Genomic DNA, 26193 nt, shown 5'->3' on the forward strand with positions numbered 1-26193 from the left:
GAGTTTGCATGTTCTCCCTGTGTCTGCGTGGGTTTCCTCCGGGTACTCCGGTTTCCTCCCACACTCTAAAGACATGCTGGTAGGTTAATTGGATCCTGTCTAAATTGTCCCTAGTGTGTATGAATGTGAGTTAGGGACCTTAGATTGTAAGCTCCTTGAGGGTAGGGACTGATGTGAATGTACAATGTATATGTAAAGCGCTGCGTAAATTGACGGCGCTATATAAGTACCTGAAATAATAATAATAATAATAATATATCAGACCAGGCTGTGGCTCCCCAAATAACTGAGATAGTCGTACACAAATCTGTTGCCGCTGCTGGCGGCCGTTTAGGAGCGGGTTTGCCGTCATGGAAGGGTGGGGTGATGATGTCGGCAAGAGCAATTTGGCCACGCCCACTGGCGCGCTCTGTGCGCTACCTTACTACTCTCCTTGGAGCACCCAAATGTGTCCCAGGTCTTTCATAATCCTATAGTGTTTACTGCAAAAAATATAAAATGATAATAATAACCCTGTGCCGCAGAAAGTGTTCGGGTTTGGCTTGAAGAAAAGGTGGCAACCCTAGATATATACTGTATACTGGGATTTCTATTTATTTATTTTTACGCTAGTAATTGCAGCGATCAGCTACTGATAGCGGGGCTGCGATATTGCGGGGGGCAATCAGACACTAAGTGACACTTTTTGGGGACCGGTGACACCAATGGTGATCAGTGCTAAAAATATGCATTATCACTGTACTAATGTCGCTGGCTGAGAAGGGGTTAACATCAGGGACGATCAAAGGGTTAACTCTGTGCCTAGCCGGTGTTTGTGTGTACTGTGTGCTGCTTTTAATAAGAGGGTGTGCCAGTTTTTATTCCCTGCTTTGCAGGGAAAGAAAATCCATCCAGACCTCTGCCTTCATTAGAAACGCGTAGCTGATCAAATACCACCAAAAGAAAGCTCTATTTGTGGGGGGAAAAAAGGACGTCAGTTTTATTTGGGTACAGAATTGGATGATTGCGGAGTTGTCAGTTAAAGTAACGCAGTGCCGTATCACAAAAAATGGCCTGGTCATGAAGGGAGGGGTAAATCTTCTGCAGGTGAAGTGGTTAACCACTTAAGAACCGCCCATTGCAGTTGTACGTGGCTGTTTGAAGAGGAATATCGTTGTTATGGCAGCAGCAAGCAGACATAACCCCGGTATCCTCTTTGGTCCGCTTTCAGATAAAAGTGGTCTCAGCGGCGGATTCGCCGCAAGATCACTTTTATCGGGGGCGGGAGAGGAGCCCCCCTCCCGCCGCGCTCCGGTGGTCTCTGACGCTTACTGGAGCTGGTTGTGGCGGAGACGATCGGGTCCTCTCCCCTCTGAGACATGGAGCCGAGTGAGGGAAAGATGACGACACCCCGCTCGGCTCCACACCATTGGATGGCGGAAGCGACGTCAAACGTCACTTCCGCCCAATGGTCTTAAAGGGGATTTTTGTTTTTTTTGCCAAAAAAAATGGAATTTTTTTTTTTTTTTTGCATTTTAGTGTAAATATGAGATGTGAGGTCTTTTTGACCCCCCAGATCTCATATTTAAGAGGTCCTGTCATGCTTTTTCTCTATTACAAGGGATGCTTACATTCCTTGTAATAGGAATAAAAGTGACCCAAAAATGTTTTCTTTTAAAAGGACAGTGTCAAAATAAAAAATGAAAAGTTAAATAAATAAGAAAAAATAAAAATGAAAAATTTAAAGAGCCCTGTCCCGCCAAGCTCGCACGCAGAAGCGAACGCATACGTAAGTCACGCCCGCATATGAAAACGGCGTTCAAACCACACATGTGAGGTATCGCCACGATCGTTAGAGTGAGAGCAATAATTCTAGCCCTAGACCTCCTCTGTAACTCAAAACTGGTAACCTGTAGAAATTTTTAAACGTCAGATATGGAGATTTTTAAGGGTCAAAGTTTGTCACCATTCCACGAGCGGGTGCAACTTTGAAGTGACATGTTGGGTATCAATTTACTCGGCGTAACATAATCTTTCACAATATAAAAAAATTGGGCTAACTTTACTGTTGTCTTATTTTTAAATTCAAAAAAGTGTATTTTTTCCCCAAAAAAATGCACTTGTAAGACAGCTGCGCAAATACCTTGTGACATAAAGTATTGCAACGACCGCCATTTTATTCTCTAGGGTGTTAGAAAAAAAAAAATATAATGTTTTGGGGTTCTAAATAATTTTCTAGCAAAAAAAAAAATGATTTTAGCTTGTAAACACCGAGTCTGAAAAATAGGCCCGGTCCTTAAGTAGTTAAATGAAGTTTCCTTTTACTGATTGGTTCGGAGCCTGTTTTCTTTGATATAATGCTACTTCTGGGTACTGAGTACTTCCTTCAGTGATTTTCTGTGATATTGTATGCTTTGTACACTCAACCTAGAGGGTCTCAAGCTCCTAAAGAGGCCGAGGCAAGAAACAAGAGACCCCCTCCTAACCAGCGGCTCCTGCAGAGGGTAGCGCCACATTATTAACAGCTTCCCATCCGGCCTATAAATTATATTATTAATATAAATTATGGCTGGGCGGGAGTACTGTAGTTCCAGCAGGATGTCATATGACGTCCTCCTACAAACACACCTCATGCATGGCCACGGGGTCAGGCAGCGGTGCAATCTGCCACCGGCTGTGTCCATTGGTCATTGCACCGGCCTGCTTCCGGTGTCATGTGATTGCTGTGACCAATCACAGTGGATCACATGACGATTGTAAACAATGGATGGCTTCCTTTCATGTCATCCATTGTATATAATTGTGTTGGTAGCTGTGATTGGTCACAGTGATCACATGGTACAGACAGGGCCAATCACAGCCCACCTGTACCATGTGATTAGCTTTGACCAATCACAGCTAATCACAACAAAAGACACCGAATGAATCAGTTTCGTTCAGTAAAAAAAATGGTTGCTTATACAATTGAAATTCACTAGTATAAGTATAATCTGTAAAAAAAAAAAAAAATAAATAAAATCCTGATCACTTCCCCAGAGTGGTACAATGTTAATATGGTAAAACTATTTTGTTAAAAAAATGTAAAAAAAAAAAAATAAAAGATTTTCTTTTTAACATAATGTCGTGTTCCTGATCACCACCACACCAGCTGCACTGGTGGCAGTATGTAAAAAAAATGTTTTTTTTTTTTTTAATTTCTTCATTTTCTTCATTTCTTTATTTTCCAAATAATTGCATAGGAGGCATTAAGGTGAAAAAAAACATGAACCTTTACAACCTCTTTAATCTACTTTCCAAAAAGGGGGTGTGCTTATTTGTACTATCCTGGCATTTTTGGGTCTCAATAAATAAGAATTAATCAATTTTTATATATATATAGATATATCTATATATATCTATATATCTAGATATAGATATATATAGATATATCTATATATATTTATATCTATATAGATCTATCTATAGATCTATATCTATAGATAGATCTATATAGATATATATATATATAGATATATATATCTATATATATATATATCTATATATATATATATATATATATACCGTATTTATCGGCGTATAACACGCACTTTTTTCCCCTTAAAATCAGGGGAAAGTCGCAGGTGCGTGTTATACGCCGATACCCTGCGATCCTGAGCTGTCAAAATTTCAAAATCGCCGACCGCGATTTGAAAATGGCGCCGCCGGCGCCAAAATACGCAGAGCCGGTCCTCGGCTCTTTCCGGCGGCTTTCGTTTACTTTCGGCTCCACTCGTAGTCCCGAGCGGAGCTATCCGAACCTACTTGGATAGCTCCGCTCGGGACTACGAGGGGAGCCGAAAGTAAACGAGAGCCGCCGGAAAGAGCCGAGGACCGGCTCTGTATATTTCGGGACTGGCGGCGCCATTTTCAAATCGCGGTCGGCGATTTTGAAGCACAGGGAGCAGGGACTGTTGATCGAAGGCTGCACTGGGGAAGGCTGCACTGACAAGGCTGCACTGGGGAAGGCTGCACTGACATGGCTGCACTGACAAGGCTGCACTGGGGAAGGCTGCACTGACATGGCTGCACTGACATGGCTGCACTGACAAGGCTGCACTGGGGAAGGCTGCACTGACAAGGCTGCACTGGGGAAGGCTGCACTGACAAGGCTGCACTGGGGAAGGCTGCACTGGGGAAGGCTGCACTGACATGGCTGCACTGACAAGGCTGCACTGGGGAAGGCTGCACTGACATGGCTGCACTGACAAGGCTGCACTGGGGAAGGCTGCACTGACATGGCTGCACTGACAAGGCTGCACTGGGGAAGGCTGCACTGACATGGCTGCACTGACATGGCTGCACTGACAAGGCTGCACTGGGGAAGGCTGCACTGGGGAAGGCTGCACTGACAAGGCTGCACTGGGGAAGGCTGCACTGGGGAAGGCTGCACTGACATGGCTGCAATGACATGGCTGCACTGACAAGGCTGCACTGGGGAAGGCTGCACTGACATGGCTGCACTGACATGGCTGCACTGACAAGGCTGCACTGGGGAAGGCTGCACTGACATGGCTGCACTGACATGGCTGCACTGACAAGGCTGCACTGGGGAAGGCTGCACTGGGGAAGGCTGCACTGACAAGGCTGCACTGACAAGGCTGCACTGACAAGGCTGCACTGACAAGGCTGCACTGACAAGGTTGCACTGACATGGCTGCACTGGGGCAAGGCTGCACTGAGAAGGCTGCAATGATGGGCATTTAAATGTAAGTTTTTTTCCCTTCAACTTCCCTCCTAAAAGTTTTTTTTTCCTTAAAATTCCCTCCTAAATTGGGGTGCGTGTTATACGCCGGTGTGTGTTATACGCCGATAAATACGGTAGATATATCTATATATCTATAGATATAGATCTATATATCTATATCTATATAGATATAGATATAGATATCTATATCCATATCTATATATAGATATAGATATATAGATCTATATCTATAGATCTATATAGATATATCTATATATAGATATATATATTCTATGACCTTCGGGGGCCCGGGAGCAACGTTATGATGTCACATCCGGCTGGCGGAAGTAAACAAAGCCGAGGATTTGGCTAGAAAGAAAGAGATCATTCTTTTTCTTTTTTTTAATCTCAGTCTTTCCAGCCTGGAGGAGAGACGTGGGGTCCCATAGACCCCACGTCTCTCCATAAAGAGGACCTGTCATGCACCATTCCTATTATAAAGGAAGTTTACATTCCTTGTAATAAAAGTGATCAAATAAATAAATAAAGAAAAAGTGTAAAAATAAAAAAAATGAAAGTTAAATAAACAACAAAAAAAAAATCAAAAAATGTAAGCTCCCCGACCCCGTGTTCTCGCGCACAGAAGCGAACGCACACGTAAGTCACGCTCGCATATGTAAATGGCTTTTAAAAAAAAAATGTGAAAATGTGTGATGTATCGCCACATGCGTTATGCCCCGTACACACGGTCGGATTTTCTGACGGAAAATGTGATAGGACCTTGTTGTCGGAAATTCTGACCATGTGTGGGCTCCATCACACATTTTTCATCGGATTTTCCGACACACAAAGTTTGAGAGCAGGATACAAAATTTTCCGACAACAAAATCCGTTGTCGGAAATTCCGATCGTGTGTACACAAATCTGACGGACAAAGTGCCACGCATGCTCAGAATAAATAAAAAGATGAAAGCTATTGGCCACTGCCCCATTTATAGTCCCAACTTAGGTGTTTTACATCACCGCGTTCAGAACGATCGGATTTTCCGACAACTTTGTGTGACCGTGTGTATGCAAGACAAGTTTGAGCCAACATCCGTCTGAAAAAATCCATGGATTTTGTTGTCGGAATGTCCGAACAAAGTCCGACCGTGTGTACGGGGCATTAGAGTGAGAGCAATAATTCTAGCCCAAGACCTCCTCTGTAACTCTTAACTGGTAATCTGTAAAAAAATTTAAAACGTCACCTATGGAGATTTTTAAGCACCGAAGTTTGGTGCCATTCCACAAGTGTGCGCAATTTTAAACCGTGACGTGTTAGGTATCTATTTACTCGGCGTAACGTCATCCTTCACATTATACAAAAAAAAAATTTGGGCTAGCTTTACTGTTTTGTTATTTTTGAACACTTGAAACTGTTTTGTTTTCCAAACAAAAAGCGCTGTGCGACTAAAGTGTGAGATAAAAAGTTGCAACGATCGCCATTTTATTCCCTAGGGTATCTGCTAAAAAAAAAACATATATAATGTTTGGGGGTTCTGAGTAATTTTCTAGCAAAAAAAAAAAGATAATTTTTTCATGTAGGAGAGGAGTGCCAGAATAGGCCTGGTATGGAAGTGGTTAAAAAATGATAAAAAAGGTAATTTGAGTACAGTGTAGCATGACCGCGCAATTGTCATTCAAAGTGTGACAGCGCTGAAAGCTGAAAATTGGCCTGGGCAGGAAAGGGGGTTTAAAAGTGTGCGGTATTGAAGGGGTTAACAACTGAAACAATTGACAGGTGTCCCAACACTTAATTCACCTCTGGATAGACATTCATACAGCATACAGGAATATTCTACATCTGAGCGTCTGGTGGTATTTTACCAGCACCATTATGTGGGGAGACGAAAATCGCTTTTTTAACCACTTCCGGACCGCCGTACGCCGATATACGTAGGCACTTTGAAGAGGAATATCGATGTTATGGCAGCAGGTAGCTGCAATAACCCTGGTATCCTCTTCTTTGGCCGGCGGTTCGGTTTCCGATAATAGTGGTCTCTGTGGCAGATTCGCCGCAAGATCACTTTTATTGGCGGTGGGAGAGGGCCCCCCTCCCGCCGTGCTCCAGTGCCCTCCGACGCTTACCAGAGCCATCGGCAGCGGCGGAGGCGATCAGATTCTGTCACGTCAGTGGAATGGAGGCAAGTGAGGGGAAGATGGTCCCCACCTATCTCCATATCATCTCCATATCGGAAGCGACATCAAAAAATCACTTCCGCCCATACTGTAGCTCTTAAAGGGACATTTTTTTTATGACAATTTTTTTTTTTTTTGCATATTAGTGTAAATATGAGATGTGAGATCTTTTTGACCCCCAGATCTCATATTTAAGAGGTCCTGTCATGCTTTTTCTCTAATACAAGGGATTTTTACATTCCTTGTAATAGGAATAAAAGTCACACAATTTTTTTTTAAAAGAACAGTGTAAAAATAAAAAAAATAAAAGGTAAAATAAATTTTTAAAAAATGTAAACACGCCCCGTCCCGACGAGCTCGCGTGCAGAAGCAAACGCATACGTGAGTAGCACCCGCATATGAAAACGGTATTCAAACCACACATGTGAGGTATCGCCACAATCGGTAGAGCGAGAGCAATAATTCTAGCCCTAGACCTCCTCTGTAACTCAAAACATGCAACCTGTAGAATTTTTTAAACATCGCCTATGGAGATTTTTAAGGGTAAAAGTTTGTCGCCATTCCACGAGCGGGCGCAATTTTGAAGCGTGTCATGTTAGGTATCGATTTGCTCGGCGTAACATTATCTTTCACAAAATGAAAAAAAAATGTGGCTAACTTTACTGTTGTCTTAATTTTTAATTCAAGTAAGTGTGTTTTTTCAAAAAAAAAAATGTGCTTTTAAGACCGCTGCGCAATTACAGTGTGACAGAAAGTATTGCAATGACCGCCATTTTATTCTCTAGGGTGTAAAAATGAGTTATAATGTTTGGGGATTCTAAGTAATTTTATAGCAAAAAAAAACTTGTTTTTAACTTATAAACAACAAATCTCAAAAAGAGGCTCGGTCCTTAAGTGGTTAAGATCATTTTCAGCAATAAAATAATGGGGAAACATTGTAGATCTTATGTAATTTACCCAGGCAAAAGTTGAAGCATTTCTGAGTGACAATCCTGAGGACAGGACTAACGGCATTCTTTGTTGTTTTGATGGCAACTAAAACGAACGAGGAAGCAAAACAAAAAAAAAAAAAAACAATGGTAAAAGGCAATGTAGGAATTTTCACGTCTTTAGTGAAGCTGGAAATCTCTTTGTGAACAGACAGCGTTTTTAGAAATCTGTGTCCATAAAGGAGTGATAGGCATCGTAGACTCCAGGATGAGAGAGCGAACGTCTCTCCTCGTCCTCCTGGTCCTCCTGGTCCTCCTGTATGCCTCCCCCGGGACGACACGTGAGTAGATACAAGAAAAATCTGAATTTTCCTCTTGACAACTTCTACATGTGTGCCCAATATACTGTGCTTTGCATGGTACATAAATCGGACCGTTATTACATTGTCTGTTAGAAATAGAATTGCGTCATGCTCTACACCAGGGGGCCTCAAACTGGTGGCATTCCAGCTGTTTGCGAAACCACAAGTCCCATCATGCCTCTGCCTAGGGGAGTCATGCTTGTAACTGTCAGCCTTGCAATGCCTCATGGTACTTGTAGTTTCGCAACAGCTGGAAGGCCACCAGTTTGAGACCCCCTGCTCTACACGCTCAATTTTCTTCAGCTGAGATACTCTTTCCTTCCACTCCTGTTTTGGATAAGATAGTACAAGCAAGGTCAACTAAGGGTCTTACCTCTGTGACTTATAGGGTGCTTGTTAGATAAGTTCCTATTGAATTTTCCCATTCACTCCAGGGCTGGGTGGGAACAAGGTATTGGACCCTATCCCTGAAGAGGGCCGGGATAATATCCTTCGGTCTTTGTCTCTTGTTTCTCTCTCGCTCTCCATCACATAGACTACCTCAGATTTTCATCCTCAATAGGTTATATAGAACTCCTCAATTTTTGAAAGGTATAGGCTTAAGAGCCAACTTGTGCTAGGTGTGGTAATACAGGATACAGTGGAGGTGGTCGGTACTCTTAATGGGCTACCGGATGTCCCGGTTGAACCACTTATATGCCTACTGGGCTACCATGATTCTTTTATTTATATGTCTCCCATCATTAATACTATTATGCCGCGTACACATGATCAGAAATTCGCCGGCAAAAGACCGATGAGAGCTTTTGGTCGGAAAATGCGACCGTGTGTATGCTCCATTGGACTTTTCCTGGCCGAATTCCAGCCAGCAAAAGATTGGGAGCGTGTTCTCAATTTTTCGGTCAGAAAATGCTCGGAAGCATTGAACTTCATTTTCTCGGCTTGTCGTAGTGTTGTACGTCGAAAGTTGACGGTCGAAAGTTTAGCAAACTTTTGCATGACCGTGTGTATGCAAGGCAAGCTTGAGCGGAATCCCGTCAGAAAAGCCATCATTTCTTTTCCGAAGAAGTCAGATCGTGTGTACGCAGCATTAGACGTGCCCTTTTTGTGGCCCGTAAACAGATTGCCCCTAAGATCTCCGCCCCATCCCCCTACTGTATCTGACTGGATCTTTGATCTCAATAGGATCATTTGAAAAACATACATATTTCTTAAGGAACTACATGAGGAAGTTTGACGCTATCTGGTCACAATGGCTTGAGTCTACGTCCCCGGTATAGGTATAGGCCAGTGATGGCGAACCTTGGCACCCCAGATGTTTTGAAACTACATTTCCCATGATGCTCAACTACACTGCAGAGTGCATGAGCATCAGAGCATCATGGGAAATGTAGTTCCAAAACATCTGGGGTGCCAAGGTTCACCATCACTGGTATAGACCATATGTATCTCTTCATATGCATACGGCTGTGTGTGATCATGTATGCATATATGTTTTTTTTTTTATTTAGACCTGTGCTTTTTGGTCAAGCTAAGTCCATTTTTTTTTTTATATATAGCAAGCATGAATCTTTTTTATCCTTGTTTATATGTTTTATGCTCCAAGTTTTTGGGTGAGTGGATTTGGTGGGGTATGGTGGGGTGTTTTTTTTTTTTTGTATTGTGCTGTTATATATGGAACGTTATTTGTGTTAACTGCCTGTTATGTTTTCAACGTCAAAAATTAATAAAAATTATTTGATTAAGAAAAAAAAAAAAATAGAACGTCGCTTCTCTCAATGAAATAAATAATATTTTAATAAATATAATAATAATTTAATTAATATATTTAAATAATATTTTAACAAACAAATACTGCAAAATTTTTTATTTCAAATGCTACCTAGAAAATAGGGTCCTTCTTAAGCTATAAATGTGTATTGTGTCCGAGATAGTCCAATTCTTTTTTTTTTTTTCTTGGAGACTGTGAGGAGAACTCTCTCCATCACAATTTTTCACTCACTTTTTGGATGACGGTACCCCCCCCCATTTAGTGTTTGACTGTAACCCTGTCAGAGGCTTTCCCTTGATATTAATCTATAAAAAGGGACCCCCCCAGCACTTGGCAGGAAGACAATGAGATTGATTTACTAAAACTGGTGGAGTGCAAAATCTGGTGCAGCTGTGCATAGAAACCGGCTTCCAGCTAAATTTTATTCTAAATGACCTGCCGGACCCACTTTCTGCTACAATGTTTTTTATTGACATAAAAGGGAAACCAGATAACAAATTCCCACGCAGGGCATATAACCGTGAAGTATAAGACAGAAGTTCACGCAAAAATACAAAGTAAAACATAGTTACATAGTTAGTCAGGTTGAAGGCACAACTCCATCTAGCTCAACCAAAAAAAAAAAAAAAATTAAAATCCCATATACACAATCCCTCACCCACAGTTGATCCAGAGGAAGGCGAAAAACCCCAGCAAAGCATTCTCCAATTTACTACAGCAGGGGACAAAAATTCCTTCCTGATCCCCGGAGAGGCGATCAGATGTTCCCTGGATCAACTTTACCTTTAAATGTCAGTACCCAGTTATATTCTGTACATTTAGGAAAGAATCCAGACCTTTTTTTTTTTAAGGAATCTACTGAGCTGGCCAAAACCACCTCTGGAGGGAATCTATTCCACATTTTCACAGCTCTAATGCCGCGTACACACGACCGGTTTTGCCATCAGAATAAACTCCGAAGGTTTCTCCGACCGAACTTCGATGGAATTCCATTCAAGCAGTCTTGCCTACACACGGTCAACCCAAAGTCCGACCAAATTCCGACCGTCCAGAACGCGGTGACATACAACACGTACGACGGGACTAGAAAAAGGAAGTTCAATAGCCAGTAGCCAGTAGCTTCCGTCTCGTACTTGCTTCAGAGCATGCGTCGTTTTTGGTCCATCCGAACAGCATACAGACGATCGGTTTTCCTGATAGGAATTGGGTCCGTAGGAAATATTTAGAACATGTTCTATTTCTAGGTCTGTCAGAATTTTTCGAGAAAAAAAAAAGTCCAATGAGGCATACATACGATCGGAATAGACGATGAAAAGCTTCCGTCTGGCTTTTTCTGTCGGATATTCCGCTCGTGTGTATGCGGCTTTACTGTGAAGAAACCTTTCCATATTTGGAGATTAAATCTTTTTTTCCTCTAGATGTATAGAGTGCCCCCTTGTCCTCTGTGATGACCTTAAAGTGAATAACCCAACACCAAGTTCACTATATGGACTTGTGGACTTTTAGATTTATACATGGAGATCATATCCCCCCTTATGTATTTATACATGGAGATCATATCCCCCCTTATATATTTATACATGGAGATCATATCCCCCCTTATATATTTATACATGGAGATCATATCCCCCCTTATGTATTTATACATGGAGATCATATCCCCCCTTATGTATTTATACATGGAGATCATATCCCCCCTTATATATTTATACATGGAGATCATATCCCCCCTTATGTATTTATACATGGAGATCATATCCCCCCTTATATATTTATACATGGAGATCATATCCCCCCTTATGTATTTATACATGGAGATCATATCCCCCCTTATATATTTATACATGGAGATCATATCCCCCCTTATGTATTTATACATGGTGATCATATCCCCCGTTATGTATTTATACATGGAGATCATATCCCCCCTTATGTATTTATACATGGAGATCATATCCCCCCTTATGTATTTATACATGGAGATCATATCCCCCCTTATGTATTTATACATGGAGATCATATCCCCCCTTATGTATTTATACATGGAGATCATATCCCCCTTATGTATTTATACATGGAGATCATATCCCCCCTTATGTATTTATACATGGAGATCATATCCCCCTTATGTATTTATACATGGAGATCATATCCCCCCTTATGTATTTATACATGGAGATCATATCCCCCCTTATGTATTTATACATGGAGATCATATCCCCCTTATGTATTTATACATGGAGATCATATCCCCCCTTATGTATTTATACATGGAGATCATATCCCCCCTTATGTATTTATACATGGAGATCATATCCCCCCTTATGTATTTATACATGGAGATCATATCCCCCCCTTATGTATTTATACATGGAGATCATATCCCCCCTTATGTATTTATACATGGAGATCATATCCCCCTTATGTATTTATACATGGAGATCATATCCCCCCTTATGTATTTATACATGGAGATCATATCCCCCTTATGTATTTATACATGGAGATCATATCCCCTCTTATGTATTTATACATGGAGATCATATCCCCCCCTTATGTATTTATACATGGAGATCATATCCCCCCTTATGTATTTATACACGGAGATCATATCCCCCTTATGTATTTATACATGGTGATCATATCCCCCCTTATATATTTACACATGGAGATCATATCCCCCCTTATTTATTTATACATGGTGATCATATCCCCCTTATGTATTTATACATGGAGATCATATCTCCCTTATGTATTTATACATGGAGATCATATCCCCCTTATGTATTTATACATGGAGATCATATCCCCCCCCCCCTTATATATTTACACATGGAGATCATATCCCCCCTTATGTATTTATACATGGAGATCATATCCCCCTTATGTATTTATACATGGAGATCATATCCCCCCTTATGTATTTATACATGGAGATCATATCCCCCCTTATGTATTTATACATGGAGATCATATCCCCCTTATGTATTTATACATGGAGATCATATCCCCCCTTATGTATTTATACATGGAGATCATATCCCCCCTTATGTATTTATACATGGAGATCATATCCCCCCCTTATGTATTTGTACATGGAGATCATATCCCCCCTTATGTATTTATACATGGTGATCATACCCCCCCCTTATGTATTTATACATGGAGATCATATCCCCCCTTATGTATTTATACATGGAGATCATATCCCCCCCTTATTTATTTATACATGGTGATCATATCCCCCTTAATCTCCTCTTCTCAAGAGAGAATGAATTCAGTTCCTCTAACCTTTCCTCATAGCTGAGCTCCTCCATTCCCATATGTGTGCACAGCCTATTGCATTAGGGTGTGCACCTCAAAGCTCCAACACATATGCGTTTGACATATTTACCTAACAGCTTTTTTTTTTTTTTTCATTCAATCCGTGGGGTTGAACGAGAAAAAAAAAATAAATAGTGTGTACCCGGCTTTAATGATCCCAAATGTAAAGTCAATCAAATTGAAAAAAAAAAAAAAAAAAAAAAGCAACGCAACAAATTGAAACAATCATTTCCATAAAAATGATCGAATGTTCTCTTTTTTTTCATCTTTAAACACTTCAGCTCCAGAAATGTTTTACCCCCTTCATGACCAGGCCATTTTTTTTTTTTTTTGTAATGTTGCACTTTAACCGACAACTATCCGATCTTGTACCCGAACAAAATTTATATTGTTTTTTTCACACAAATAGAGCTTTGTTTTAGTGTTATTTGATCACCACTGGGTTATTTATTTTTTATTACATAAACAAAAAAAGACAACTTTGAAAAAAAAAAAAAAAAAAATTTTTTTTTTTACTTTCTGCTATAAAAAATATCCCATAAAAAAATAAAAATAAAATAATACATTTTAATAAATATTGGACAAAATGTATCCTGCCGCATTTCTTTGGCAAAAAAAAAAGCCCAATAAGTGTATATTAATTGGTTTGTGTAAAGCGGCGTACACACGAGCGGAATGTCCGACAGAAAAAGTCCAACAGAAGCTTTTCATCGTCTATTCCGATCGTGTGTGTGCCTCATCAGACCTTTTTTTTTCAAAAATTCTGACGGACCTAGAAATAGAACATGTTCTAAATATTTCCGACGGAACCAATTCCTATCGGGAAACCCGATCGTCTGTATGCTGTTCCAACGGACCAAAAACGACGCATGCTCTGAAGCAAGTACGAGACGGAAGCTACTGGCTACTGGCTATTGAACTTCCTTTTTCTAGTCCTGTTGTACGTGTTGTACGTCACCGCGTTCTGGACGGTCAAACTTTGGTGTGGCCGAGTGTAGGCAAGACTGCTTGAATGGAATTCCGTTGGAGTTCCACCGTAGAAGCCTTCAGAGTTTATTCCGACGGCAAAACCGGTCGTGTGTACGTGGCATTATAGTTATAGCGTCTACAAACTTTGGTGTATGTATAGGGGAATTTTTGGTAATGTTTTATTTCCTGTAAGTGATCCACCGTCATGCTGAGCGAGTCTTCTGTAGCCACTTTTCTCTAGACATCGTTCTGCCTGGAGCAGATCAATTGATATTCCTTACTATAGAAGTGAAGAATGTCCACTTTGCATATTCACGTTGCTTTGACACTGGAGAGAGATTTACTAAAACTGGAGAGTGCAAAATCAGGTGCAGCTGTGCATAGAAACCAATCAGCTTCCAGGATTTATTGTCAAAGCTTCATTGAACAAGCTGAGGTTATTATTATTATTATTATTCAGGATTTATATAGCACCAACAGTTTATGCAGCACTTTGCAATATAAAAGGGAGACAATACAGTTATAATACAATAAAATACAAGAGGTTTAAAGTGGAGTTCCACCCAAAAGTGGAACTTCCGCTCATCTGATTCCTCCCCCCCTCCGGTGCCACAATTGGCACCTTTCGGGGGGAGGGGGGTGCAGATACCTGTATTAGACAGGTATCTGCACCCACTTCCTGGAATAGACTCCCGCGGGAGTCACGCCCCCTCCTGCCCCCTCCGCTGTCTCCTGGGAAACACACAGGTCCTAGGAGATAGCGGGGACCACTAAGGACGCGCAGATCGACTTGTGCATGCGCAGTAGGGAGCCGGGAAGTGAAGCCACAACGCTTCACTTCCTTATTCCCTCACTGAGAATGGCGGAGGCAGCAGCTGAGAGCCGAGCTATTGCTTGGCTTCGGCTACCGACATCGCTGGACTCCAGGACAGGTAAGTGTCCGTTTATTAAAGAGAAAAACACATGTGGGAGAGTTGTATGCGCTGCACACCTCAAAACAATAATGGTAAAAAATGGACAGTTTCCCCGGTGGGGCTTTAGACAGCAATATCTTGAAATCCAGAATAATAAAAAATGTATAACCAGTAAGTGCATTTATTGAACCATGAACAATTGTAATGCTATAATTCAATTGGCATTACAACATAGAGCACTGGCCAAGTAGTACAATACATATTCCACAATATAAAGTCGACACATCTTTACACAAAATTATATGCGGTCATACATTTCCGGGTTGTTGACGGTATAAATCCCCGACGCGTTTCGACCTGTGTACGGTCATCATCAGGGGGATAGTTGGTTCTATAAAATACATTGAATATCTTCAAAATTTAAGAACATGTCATTATAAATCTCATTGTAAGGTTAAAAACGGTAGTATATTTACTGCTGAAAAGTAGAGGGAATAATCCTTTGGCCAGTCAAAACCATAAATGGATCCGGGGGGCCCCCATGTTCGCCTCTGTCTCCCCAGAGCGCATGAGTCCAGCCCAAGGGGCTTGCAAGGAGCCACATAGACGCCCTCCAGGGGAAGGAGAAGTCAGCACCTGCGACAAATACCCAATAGGTCAAAATGATTCTCAGCACATTGGCAAAAGTATGAAGTGTATGGGCTAACTGCAATCCTAGTGATCAGCTGCCGTCAACTCCACCGCAAACCGCGAGATGTCGCGGCGCCGTGCACACGCCGAAGTGACTCGCACATGCGCACCTCGCCGCGGCTCATCCGGAAGTGATCAAGGGATGCCGCCGGCAGAGTGAAGCTCACGTCGGCGGATGATGGATACAATCATCCGTCAATCAGATCATGGGGGGAGAGCTCATATCCTGCATCACCCCCACATTCTCACCCTGCCGGGAAGCCTTCAATTGGGCCAGGACTCACCCCCATGAGGCCGACAGGGGCGGCAGAGGTCCACCATGATCCATGACGGCCATAATCTAAAGTGCATATGTAAATGCAGTAGGCACTAAATTGTAGATGATAAGGTAATCATTGAATTTATGCAGGAGCTGAGTGGTAGCTCACTGACCCTAGATCCTAACATGTATATTTACAGAGCAGGTGTTAGTTAAACATCTGATCTACTGCAATACAGGAGTCTATAATAGATCTCTCCTGATGCATGAGGTGGGGAAAGATACAGTTACGATCTACTCCCCCATTTTGGGGGGCGTTTCCTCCGTTTATTAAAAGTCAGCAGCTGCAATATTTGTAGCTACTGGCTTTTAATAATTTTTTTTCAGGTGTACTCCCTCTTTAAGGGGGCCCTGATCGGAAGAGCTTACAAACTAATAGGGTGAGGCAGGTGGTACAAAAGGTTGTACGGCCCCTTTCACGCGAACGGAACGTTCAGGTCCGCCTGTCAGTTTTGTCCATAGCCTTATATGAACGGGCGCTCTATGTAAGGCTATGGAGTGACGGATGTCAGCAGGGACATGTCCTCTGACTTCCGACCTGGTCTGATCCACCAAAAGCAGACGGATGGCCCTACGTTCACATCCATCCCTGGCGGATGGGATTGGGTGAGATCTGAAGAAAATGGACATGCTGTTCATTTTCGTCCGATCCCTCCATAGCAAGCAGTGGCGCTCGACAAGCCCCTCTCCGCTCAGTGAGCAGAGAGGGACCTGTTATCTGCCGGCTCAGCGGAGATCAACGGAGAGATCTCCCGCTGAGCCGGCGGACAGAGGCAGACTCCGTGGCAGCGGATCCGCCTCGTGTGAATGAGGGCTATCTGTGGGGAATGAGCTGATGGAAGTGGTAGAAGATTAGTTGGAGATGTGATAGGCTTTCCCGAAGAGAGGAGTTTTCAGAGATCGCCTGAAGGTAGCAAGAGTAGGGGATAGCCAGACCGGTGGAGGTAGCGAGTTCCAGAGGATGGGGGAGGCTCTGGAGAAATCCTGGAGATGAGCATGGGAGAAGGAGATGAGAGAGCTTGAGAGTAGGAGGTCTTGAGAGGAGCGGAGAGGATGGTTTGGTTGATATTTGGAGACAAGATTGGTGATGTAGCTCAGGGCAGGTTAGAAGATGATTGGCTGCCCATGCACAGCTGCACTAGGTTCTAATTGCTCTAATTGTAATAAATCTCCCCCATTATGTGACATTATAGGTTTCGGGAAGTAGCATTTCGCACTTTGCAAGGCCTTATTACGTAAACATAGTATTGTTTCTTCCACAAAGAACATTTTTGTTTCTGTGTGAAGCACTGCCTGTGTAGTATCCGCTGGTATGTGATTGGCTCAGTTGGGGACCCAACCTGTAGCTGGACTTGATAGTAGAGCCGCACGATCGCATAGCGATATTTGGCCTTTATTAAAAACCACAATACATCACAAGGAAAGTTGCGTGTTAAATGGATGTGCAACAGTTAGCTGGCTTCCAGTTATCATCAGACGCACAGCATCAGTGAGGCTTCTGCTTTAATATTTATAAATCCCCTTGAATACCGGACGCGTTTACCCCCTTCCTTGGTGGTATTTAAGCACTTCCTGACCAGCCGCCGCCGTTATACTGCGGCAGGTTGGCTCCTTTGCGCTGTACGTCAGTTCGTGCAATAGATACAACGGGCATATCTATTGCTGTCCGTGATCAACTATCCCACTGTGATCTTCCCCATCAGGGAAATATTATCTTGGTGATATACATGGACGGTCACCCATGTTTTTAATTTTCTATTGACATTTTCTGTCATGTGTTATGTATCAATAAACTTTTGTACTATTTTATACAATTGTTCATATATCTGGAGTTATCTGTATTGTATTGTACTGAGATAGTCCACTTGCCCTCTAGTTTCTTTGGTGAGACCTTGCTGGGGACTGGGCTCCCAACCCCCTTATTTCTAAAAATTCCTGGATGATGGTAAAACCCTTGTTTGAACTTACATATTCATCAATATCGATTTTAGAGGCTATCCATAATTCTCAAGGAAAAGTTCTTTTTTTCAACTAGACTATAAATTCTTCTATAGTGGATACATTCCATGGAGTTCAACTTTTTTTTTTATCAACAACGTAAAGGTAATTCTGTGTAAAAGCACATAGGCTACACCACTAAACAGGCATATACTGATGACTGTTTTAACTGGGTTTTACACGAATAGATCAAACCTCATCGATGAACCCAATACCTGTTCTTTCCCATTCCTGTTCTGGTGATGCCGGCAAGAGACGTTGCTTTCCAGAGTTCATTGATCTGCCCAAGAATTGACATCAAGAGATCATCATGTTCCTCCAGACACAGACAGCACTGATTTGTTAAAGTGTCTGAAACCCCCCCCCCCCCCAAAAAAAATGGATCCTGTTTCTGTTATATGGCACAGTGCTTGTGCTGTGTAATTTGACCCTTTCTATCACCTAAAATACCTGGCTGATCGTGCCTGGTGCTGCCCTCCAATGTAAAGTGGGCACTTCTTAGGCACTATTGATATCTCTAGATGTTTGCTGCAACATAGCATACCTTGTTTGAGTTCAGATCCACTTTATGAAGGTTATCCAAAGTGTTCCAAGACTAGTGTACAGCCAGGTACTGTGAAGAAGTGCACAGGATGAAAAAAAAAACAGCAAAGTGTGGTGTCCGTGCATCCATTTAGGTGGCCATTTTGGCCATGCCCTGAAGAAAAAAAAAGAGGTGGTGCAGACCTATTAACATGTTCTAATGAGAACGGATGTATAAAACACAATACAAACATCTTAATGAGAATTATTTTCTAATATAACGAGATGTTTTTTCTTTTATTTATTCTGGATCTATTCTTTGCTTTTCTAGAGACCACCAGCAGCTCTATGACCCTCGGTGAGTGTTTTTGGTTTTTACCATCTTTCTGATGTTTTACAGGAAAACTAAGGGCTGCAGTTAGGCAGGTGACTTTCGAGACACCCTGTCATCAGAACATTCATTCAAAAAAATAAAATAAAACTTCCTATTAGATTATATGTGCATTTAACATATTAAGCAATGCTATTGACCTGTAAAATAATCCCTTGTGTAAACATTTAAGAGCCCTGTGACTACCCTTGATGCCATATTTGATGTGATGTCAGCAGAACCAGCAGACTCAAGTGACACTCTATAGCAGCCATTCTCAACCTGGGTTCTGTGGAACCCTGGGGTTCCTCCAGAGGTTGCTGAGTGTTCCTTAAGCTGTGGCTGATGTACCACCTATTTGATGATGCCTACAGAGTTCAAGGTTCAGCACCACTTAGCAAAGCCAACAGCATGACACCAAATATCTTTTTAGTTGTCTTTAAGGGTGGCATTCTGAGCACCCCTTTAAGGGGGACATTCTTCCTATTGACCACCAATATAAGGGGCATTGTTCCTATTGAGCCCTGCTGAATTGGTTTTAGTAAGGGTTCCTCGAGACATGAAAGTTATTTTTGGGGTTCCGCTAGGGTTAAAAGGTTGAGAAAGCCTGGTCTATAGTATTCAAATTCATGATTCCCTACATAAAGATTATGTAAGTAGGTGAGGGGGAGGTAGCCAGCACAGACAGTAATTAGACATGACCAACTGAGGAGAGGCCTATGACATGTGAAGAAAGAGAGGAATGCGTTTGGGGAATTGGCTCTTCTCGAAGGTTCAGATGATCTAATAACTTTATACAAGTCAATAGAAATCATTTATGGAAAGGAAAACATTGCAAGTAGCCATTTAAAATGTTTGCTACCTCCATGCTTTTAAATGAGTGCATGTGATCAGTGCAAAGACCACACGTGACAAATTAAATCGTGGCGCTATTGATCAATAAATCTATACCACCTCCAAGGTGAAAGATATAACCTAACACACACCTTATGATCGGTGCCTATCTGTATATAGTGCAAAAAAATATAACACAAAAAATTATATATATATAGATGTGTGCAATAGTACTATGGTGAAAACATACTATTGATAGATCCACACCAAAAAATGTCTAAACAATGTATCAAAACACCACAAAATTATAACACAAAATTGAGAATAAATGTGACTTGGTGTCAATATCACTCAGATGCTGTTGTGAAGGTAACTTATATATATAAGCCCATCAGATGTCAATCCGTGAGCATCCCCGCACACTTCTATAAAAGTGACTGTGTAAATAAAGTCTCTTAAATATCACACAAGTGTGCCAACAAGTGTCCACATCAGTGCTAAAAGCAATAAAACTGGTGCATCCGCAAATTCCTTAATTATAGGAGTGTAGTTTCTTCTAGTGCAATCTTCCACCACACCTCTGTGTTCAGTGACCACTCTCCCTATGGACAGCCACTCACCAACTCCTCATGCCTCCACTTGCGTATGAGGCTAAAAGGCATAGATGTCTGCTTCTATTGGCAAGGTTTAAATCTTATCCATCCGGAAGAGCGTTCCATGTGAAGACAAGAAAAACTTCCAATAGTGTAATACTGTAAAACTCTTTTAATAAATCACACTGTAAATACCACTTCAACAGTTTCACTCACATTGTGTAAAAAAATATAAAACCACAGCAAACTCCACAGCAATCTGTCAGGTGTAATATCAACCGGCTGCTAAGATCAATCTCCCAGGGGGTATGCGGTCACGGCGGACCCTCTGTGAGCCAGCGTGTAGGAAGTATCTCTCACCCTCTCCCCGCCTGCTTCTTGAATAGATATCGCCGTCTCCCCCACTCGATGATCCGTGCAGCTAACTTCCTTCTGTCACACGTACGTGGTGTTATCCTGCATACGGCCACGCCCCCGACATGTTTCGATACGCTTGTATCTTAATCATAAGATACAAGCGTATCGAAACATGTCGGGGGCGTGGCCGTATGCAGGATAACACCACGTACGTGTGACAGAAGGAAGTTAGCTGCACGGATCATCGAGTGGGGGAGACGGCGATATCTATTCAAGAAGCAGGCGGGGAGAGGGTGAGAGATACTTCCTACACGCTGGCTCACAGAGGGTCCGCCGTGACCGCATACCCCCTGGGAGATTGATCTTAGCAGCCGGTTGATATTACACCTGACAGATTGCTGTGGAGTTTGCTGTGGTTTTATATTTTTTTACACAATGTGAGTGAAACTGTTGAAGTGGTATTTACAGTGTGATTTATTAAAAGAGTTTTACAGTATTACACTATTGGAAGTTTTTCTTGTCTTCACATGGAACGCTCTTCCGGATGGATAAGATTTAAACCTTGCCAATAGAAGCAGACATCTATGCCTTTTAGCCTCATACGCAAGTGGAGGCATGAGGAGTTGGTGAGTGGCTGTCCATAGGGAGAGTGGTCACTGAACACAGAGGTGTGGTGGAAGATTGCACTAGAAGAAACTACACTCCTATAATTAAGGAATTTGCGGATGCACCAGTTTTATTGCTTTTAGCACTGATGTGGACACTTGTTGGCACACTTGTGTGATATTTAAGAGACTTTATTTACACAGTCACTTTTATAGAAGTGTGCGGGGATGCTCACGGATTGACATCTGATGGGCTTATATATATAAGTTACCTTCACAACAGCATCTGAGTGATATTGACACCAAGTCACATTTATTCTCAATTTTGTGTTATAATTTTGTGGTGTTTTGATACATTGTTTAGACATTTTTTGGTGTGGATCTATCAATAGTATGTTTTCACCATAGTACTATTGCACACATCTATATATATATAATTTTTTGTGTTATATTTTTTTGCACTATATACAGATAGGCACCGATCATAAGGTGTGTGTTAGGTTATATCTTTCACCTTGGAGGTGGTATAGATTTATTGATCAATAGCGCCACGATTTAATTTGTCACGTGTGGTCTTTGCACTGATCACATGCACTCATTTAAATCTAATTTACACTGTTTGTTTACAATAAGTGGCAGCTGTAGGTAGGAACTTTTAACTAGGTGAATAAGATCATCATTGTTAACCATCCTTAGCGCAGTGGGGGTTGACCTAGTATAGGAGGGATTGTTTTACCTAGGATAACCATATATTCATACTTCCATGCTTTTACCTGCTATCTCTTTAAAGTTTTCATTTCATGTTTTATATCTCTGATTGGTTCTTTCCTCTTCCAGAGACCACCAGCAGCTCTCCCGGCCCTGGTAAGTGTTTTGGGCATTCGGTTGTCTTTCAGCTATTTTATGGTGGGAAATCTTAGGATGATATTGGAGGGATTTCCAGATGGTGAGATTATTTACATTGTAATTAGTGTACGTATCTGGTGTACCCCTTCTTTTAAAGGAAACATTTAGATTCAGACAAATCTCCACCCTGCAGACCCCCTTATCCACCTGGCCAAGGATGGGCAAACAAAGGTCCTTGTCCTCAAAGACATGGGAGCAAGGGTCTTAGCCAGGATCTCCCCTAGCAAGGTACCTTGCCCATGTTGAGGGCCTGATATAGTTCAGGAGAGGGGATGCACACTACATGGTCCGCATAAAGGTCTATCATGAATTTTTGGGTGAACCCTACACAGTTTTATACATTTTTTGCATGGTGTACCCCTTTAAATTTATAGCAGATCTCTATTGAGAATCAGAATCCAGTGTGTATTTTGGGGGGAATTTCACATTGCTTTGTTTTTCCATTATCATCTTTGGTTTCTATGGTGTACCATAACAACCAATGACCATGAAGCCACCAGATCTCTTGCAACTGATAACACCCAAACATATCCTCGGTTTCTAGGTGGCCGATTGCGCCCTTGCAACCAAAGACGTGTGTCTTTGTGCAGCACTAGTTAGATGCCCTTTAGTAGCTAGTAATACCACCATGCAGTGAATGACTTTAGCCTACAGGAGAAGGTTCACTTCAAAGAGAGGGAAAAATAGGAACACACAAAGTTCACACATTCGATGGGTGGCCACGTATATTATTACTGTACAAGAATAAATGGGGAATAGCAAACTTACAATATACAAAGAAGACTGATCCATTCTTTCTTTTCCCAGAGACCATGGGCATCTCTACAAACCTCGGTGAGTGTTTTGGGTTTATAACAAAAATCTCTTCCTAAAAATGTATATTTTACCTGTCCAATTTGAAGACATCTAAAAAAAAGCCTTGAGCCTGCTGCTTGGTGCCGCCATCTTGGATGTGATGTCAGCAACCCTATGAGACTCAGAGATGTACCTCAGGTGGCACTCTATAGTATTCCACTACAATTCTCCTTTGGAGGCTACATAATAGGTTATCTAGGGAGGTAAGGGGAGGGGTGGAAGATCTCAACCTCAGCATAGACATTAGACAGTAATTAGGTACTCCCAGAAGAGAAAAGAGGGGGCTGTGCTAGGGAATTCATAATCTTGGACTTCAATTATTTTTTAATTCTTGATATCTCTGTGATTTTACTGGGAATTGTTAAGGTTGTCATTTCATCATTTATATCTCTGATCGTTTTTTTTTTTTTTTTTCCTGTTCCAGAAACCACCAGCAGCATTCCCGACCTCAGTAAGTGGGCATTTAGTTGTCTTTCAGGTATTTTGTGGTGGGAAATCTTAGGATGATATCAGATTTCGGAGATTCTTCTACTTCAATAAGAAATGAGGAGTTTATTTCATGCTTTATTTTCCTAGTTCAGCCTTGGTGTTGAGCCTGAGTTTTCAGCCTGGGGGATCCCCCAACATGCTGATCGGTTCATCTGCAGGAACTTTGCTTCAGAAGCAACATTCTGCCAAAAATGGAGTCACTGGGGTTGATTTACTAAAAGAGTAGAGGATGTTCACCTCAATCATGTGCAAGGAAAGGTCCTGTAAATTTTTAACTAGCCTAAATCAATCAATCAATCAATCAATCCTAAATAAAAAAAATCTCGTTTAGTAGATACTAGATATGTGCACAGCCGAAAAAATGTGTTCGTTTTCTATTTAGTTTCATTTGTGGTTTTTTTTCTTTCATTTTTCGGGCCATTTGTAATGATTGCAATTTGTAAATTTGTTAATTTGTAAATTTGAAAATTTGTAACTTCAAAAAAAATTCATAAATTCGAAAAAATTTGTAAATTCGAAAAAATTCGTACATTCGAAATTCGAAACTCAAAAATTGGAACACCTGAAAATTCAAAAAAATCTGAAATAACTAACTAATAATAACTTAACTATTACTAATTATTAAATTATTATATTATTGGAATTTCCTTTCAAATGTGGCTGTTAGTGAACGTAGCGAATATGAATTTATCAGAAGTTACAAATTATCCGAAATAACGAATGCTGCAGCTAAACAAATGGAACGGAACAGATTAATAATAATAAATAACAATAATAATAATTTTTTTTTATTATTATTATTATTTATTATTAATTTGTTCCATTTGTTTAGATGCGGCATTCGTTATTTTGGATAATTTGAATTGACAATTTTTTTTTGAATTTACAAATTTATGTTTTTTTTTGAATTTACGAATTTACAAATTCTTTCAAATTGATGAATTTATAATTTTTTTTCGATTTTACGAATTTTCAAATATAATCAAATTTATGAATATTTGGGAAACATTTGTTTAGATGTGGCATTCGTTATTTCGGATAATTTGAATTGACAATTTTTTTTTTTGAATTTACAAATTTATGATTTTTTTTTTTTCGAATTTACAAATTCTTTCAAATTTACCAATTTATTAATTTTTTTCGATTTTACGAATTTTCAAAATTATGAATATTCAGTAAACATTTGTTAAACAGGTTTTTGTTATTTAGGATATATCCTGAATTAACAAATTTATTGAAATTCGTTAAAAAACAAATTCGGTACGAAACTAAATTGCGCATGTCTAGCGCAACACATTCCATGAAGTTTGGTCATTTTCAACAAAGCAGAGTTAATTCTTTGGTGGAGTAAATCGAGATGACCAAGGAGATTTTATCTTCCTGAGGCCAATCCATAATATAATGGATTCTGATTGGTTGCTCTGTTTACTGCACTTAAAGAGGACCTGTACTTTGGAAGTTGTGCCCACAAAGTCAAGCATAGGGAAATGGACTCCAGATCTGGTGGGACTATCAAGAAGAATTAGTAGAGCCCGATGATCTCACACTTCAGATTTACAGCTATGAGGCTACAGAACGGGTGTGCCTAGGCACAGGAGGTGAATATCTTTTTTTTTTTGTTGTTTTTGTTTTTTCAGGAGGAAGTCAAGACAAAAATAGACTTATGTGGGTATTATTTAGGCACAGTAATATCTCTAGATGTACCCTATAACATATCATACATTCACTTTTTTGAGTTCACTTTATGAAGGTTATAGTCCATCACCTCTGGGCAGTTTCCTGACCAGCCGCTGCAGTTGTACTGCGGCAGGTCGGCTCCCCTGGGCGAACCGACGTAACTCTACATCAGTTCATCCTTTGACCACTAGGGGGGCGCATGCGCGTCCACGGCGTGACGCCGGAGCTGATGAGCATTCCAGGCGGTCACGATGACCGCCCAGGCACCCGCGATCGCTACCACACAGAGACAGAATGTAAACAGACAGATCTCCGTGCTGTCAGGGGTGAGGAGGGCGATCTGTTGTTCATACTAAATATGAACAGCGATCGGTCTCTTCACCCAGGCAGTCCCCTCCCCTAGGGAACACAGTTAACCCCTTGATGGCCCCCTAGTGTTTAACCTCTTCTCTGCCAGTGACATTTACACAGACATCAGTGCATTTTTATAGCACTGATCGCTGTATTAATGTGTCAAAAGTGTCCGCCATAATGTCGCAGTCCCGATAAAAAAAAAAGAAATCGCAGATCGCCACTATTACTAGTATAAAAAAAATAATAATAAAAATGCCATAAATCTATCCCCTATTTTGTAGACGCTATAACTTTTGCGCAAACCAATCAATAGACGCTTATTGCAATTTTTATTACCAAAAATATGTAGTAGAATACATATCAGCCTAAACTGAGAAAAAATTTGCTTTTTTAAAAAAAAAATTGGATATTTATTATAGCAAAAGGTACAAAATGTGTTTTTTTTTCCAAAATTGTCTCTCTTTTTTTGTTTATA

At 41.0% G+C, this 26193-nt stretch overlaps 1 protein-coding gene across 1 annotated transcript in view; it reads left to right on the top strand.

Moving 5' to 3' along the window:
• The first annotated feature begins 7660 nt into the window (after positions 1 to 7660).
• The window catches only part of LOC141148146 (uncharacterized), a 98184-nt gene continuing 79651 nt past the window's right edge, over positions 7661 to 26193 (top strand). Inside the window, exons 1-5 of the mRNA XM_073635332.1 lie at positions 7661 to 8150; positions 19010 to 19036; positions 22275 to 22301; positions 23151 to 23177; positions 23623 to 23649. Of these exons, the coding sequence (XP_073491433.1) occupies positions 8078 to 8150; positions 19010 to 19036; positions 22275 to 22301; positions 23151 to 23177; positions 23623 to 23649 (181 nt within the window). The 5' untranslated portion in view covers positions 7661 to 8077. The remainder of the gene's footprint in view (positions 8151 to 19009; positions 19037 to 22274; positions 22302 to 23150; positions 23178 to 23622; positions 23650 to 26193) is intronic.

The sequence above is a fragment of the Aquarana catesbeiana genome, linkage group LG06, assembly GCF_042186555.1.
Source record: "Aquarana catesbeiana isolate 2022-GZ linkage group LG06, ASM4218655v1, whole genome shotgun sequence".
NCBI lineage: Eukaryota > Metazoa > Chordata > Amphibia > Anura > Ranidae > Aquarana > Aquarana catesbeiana.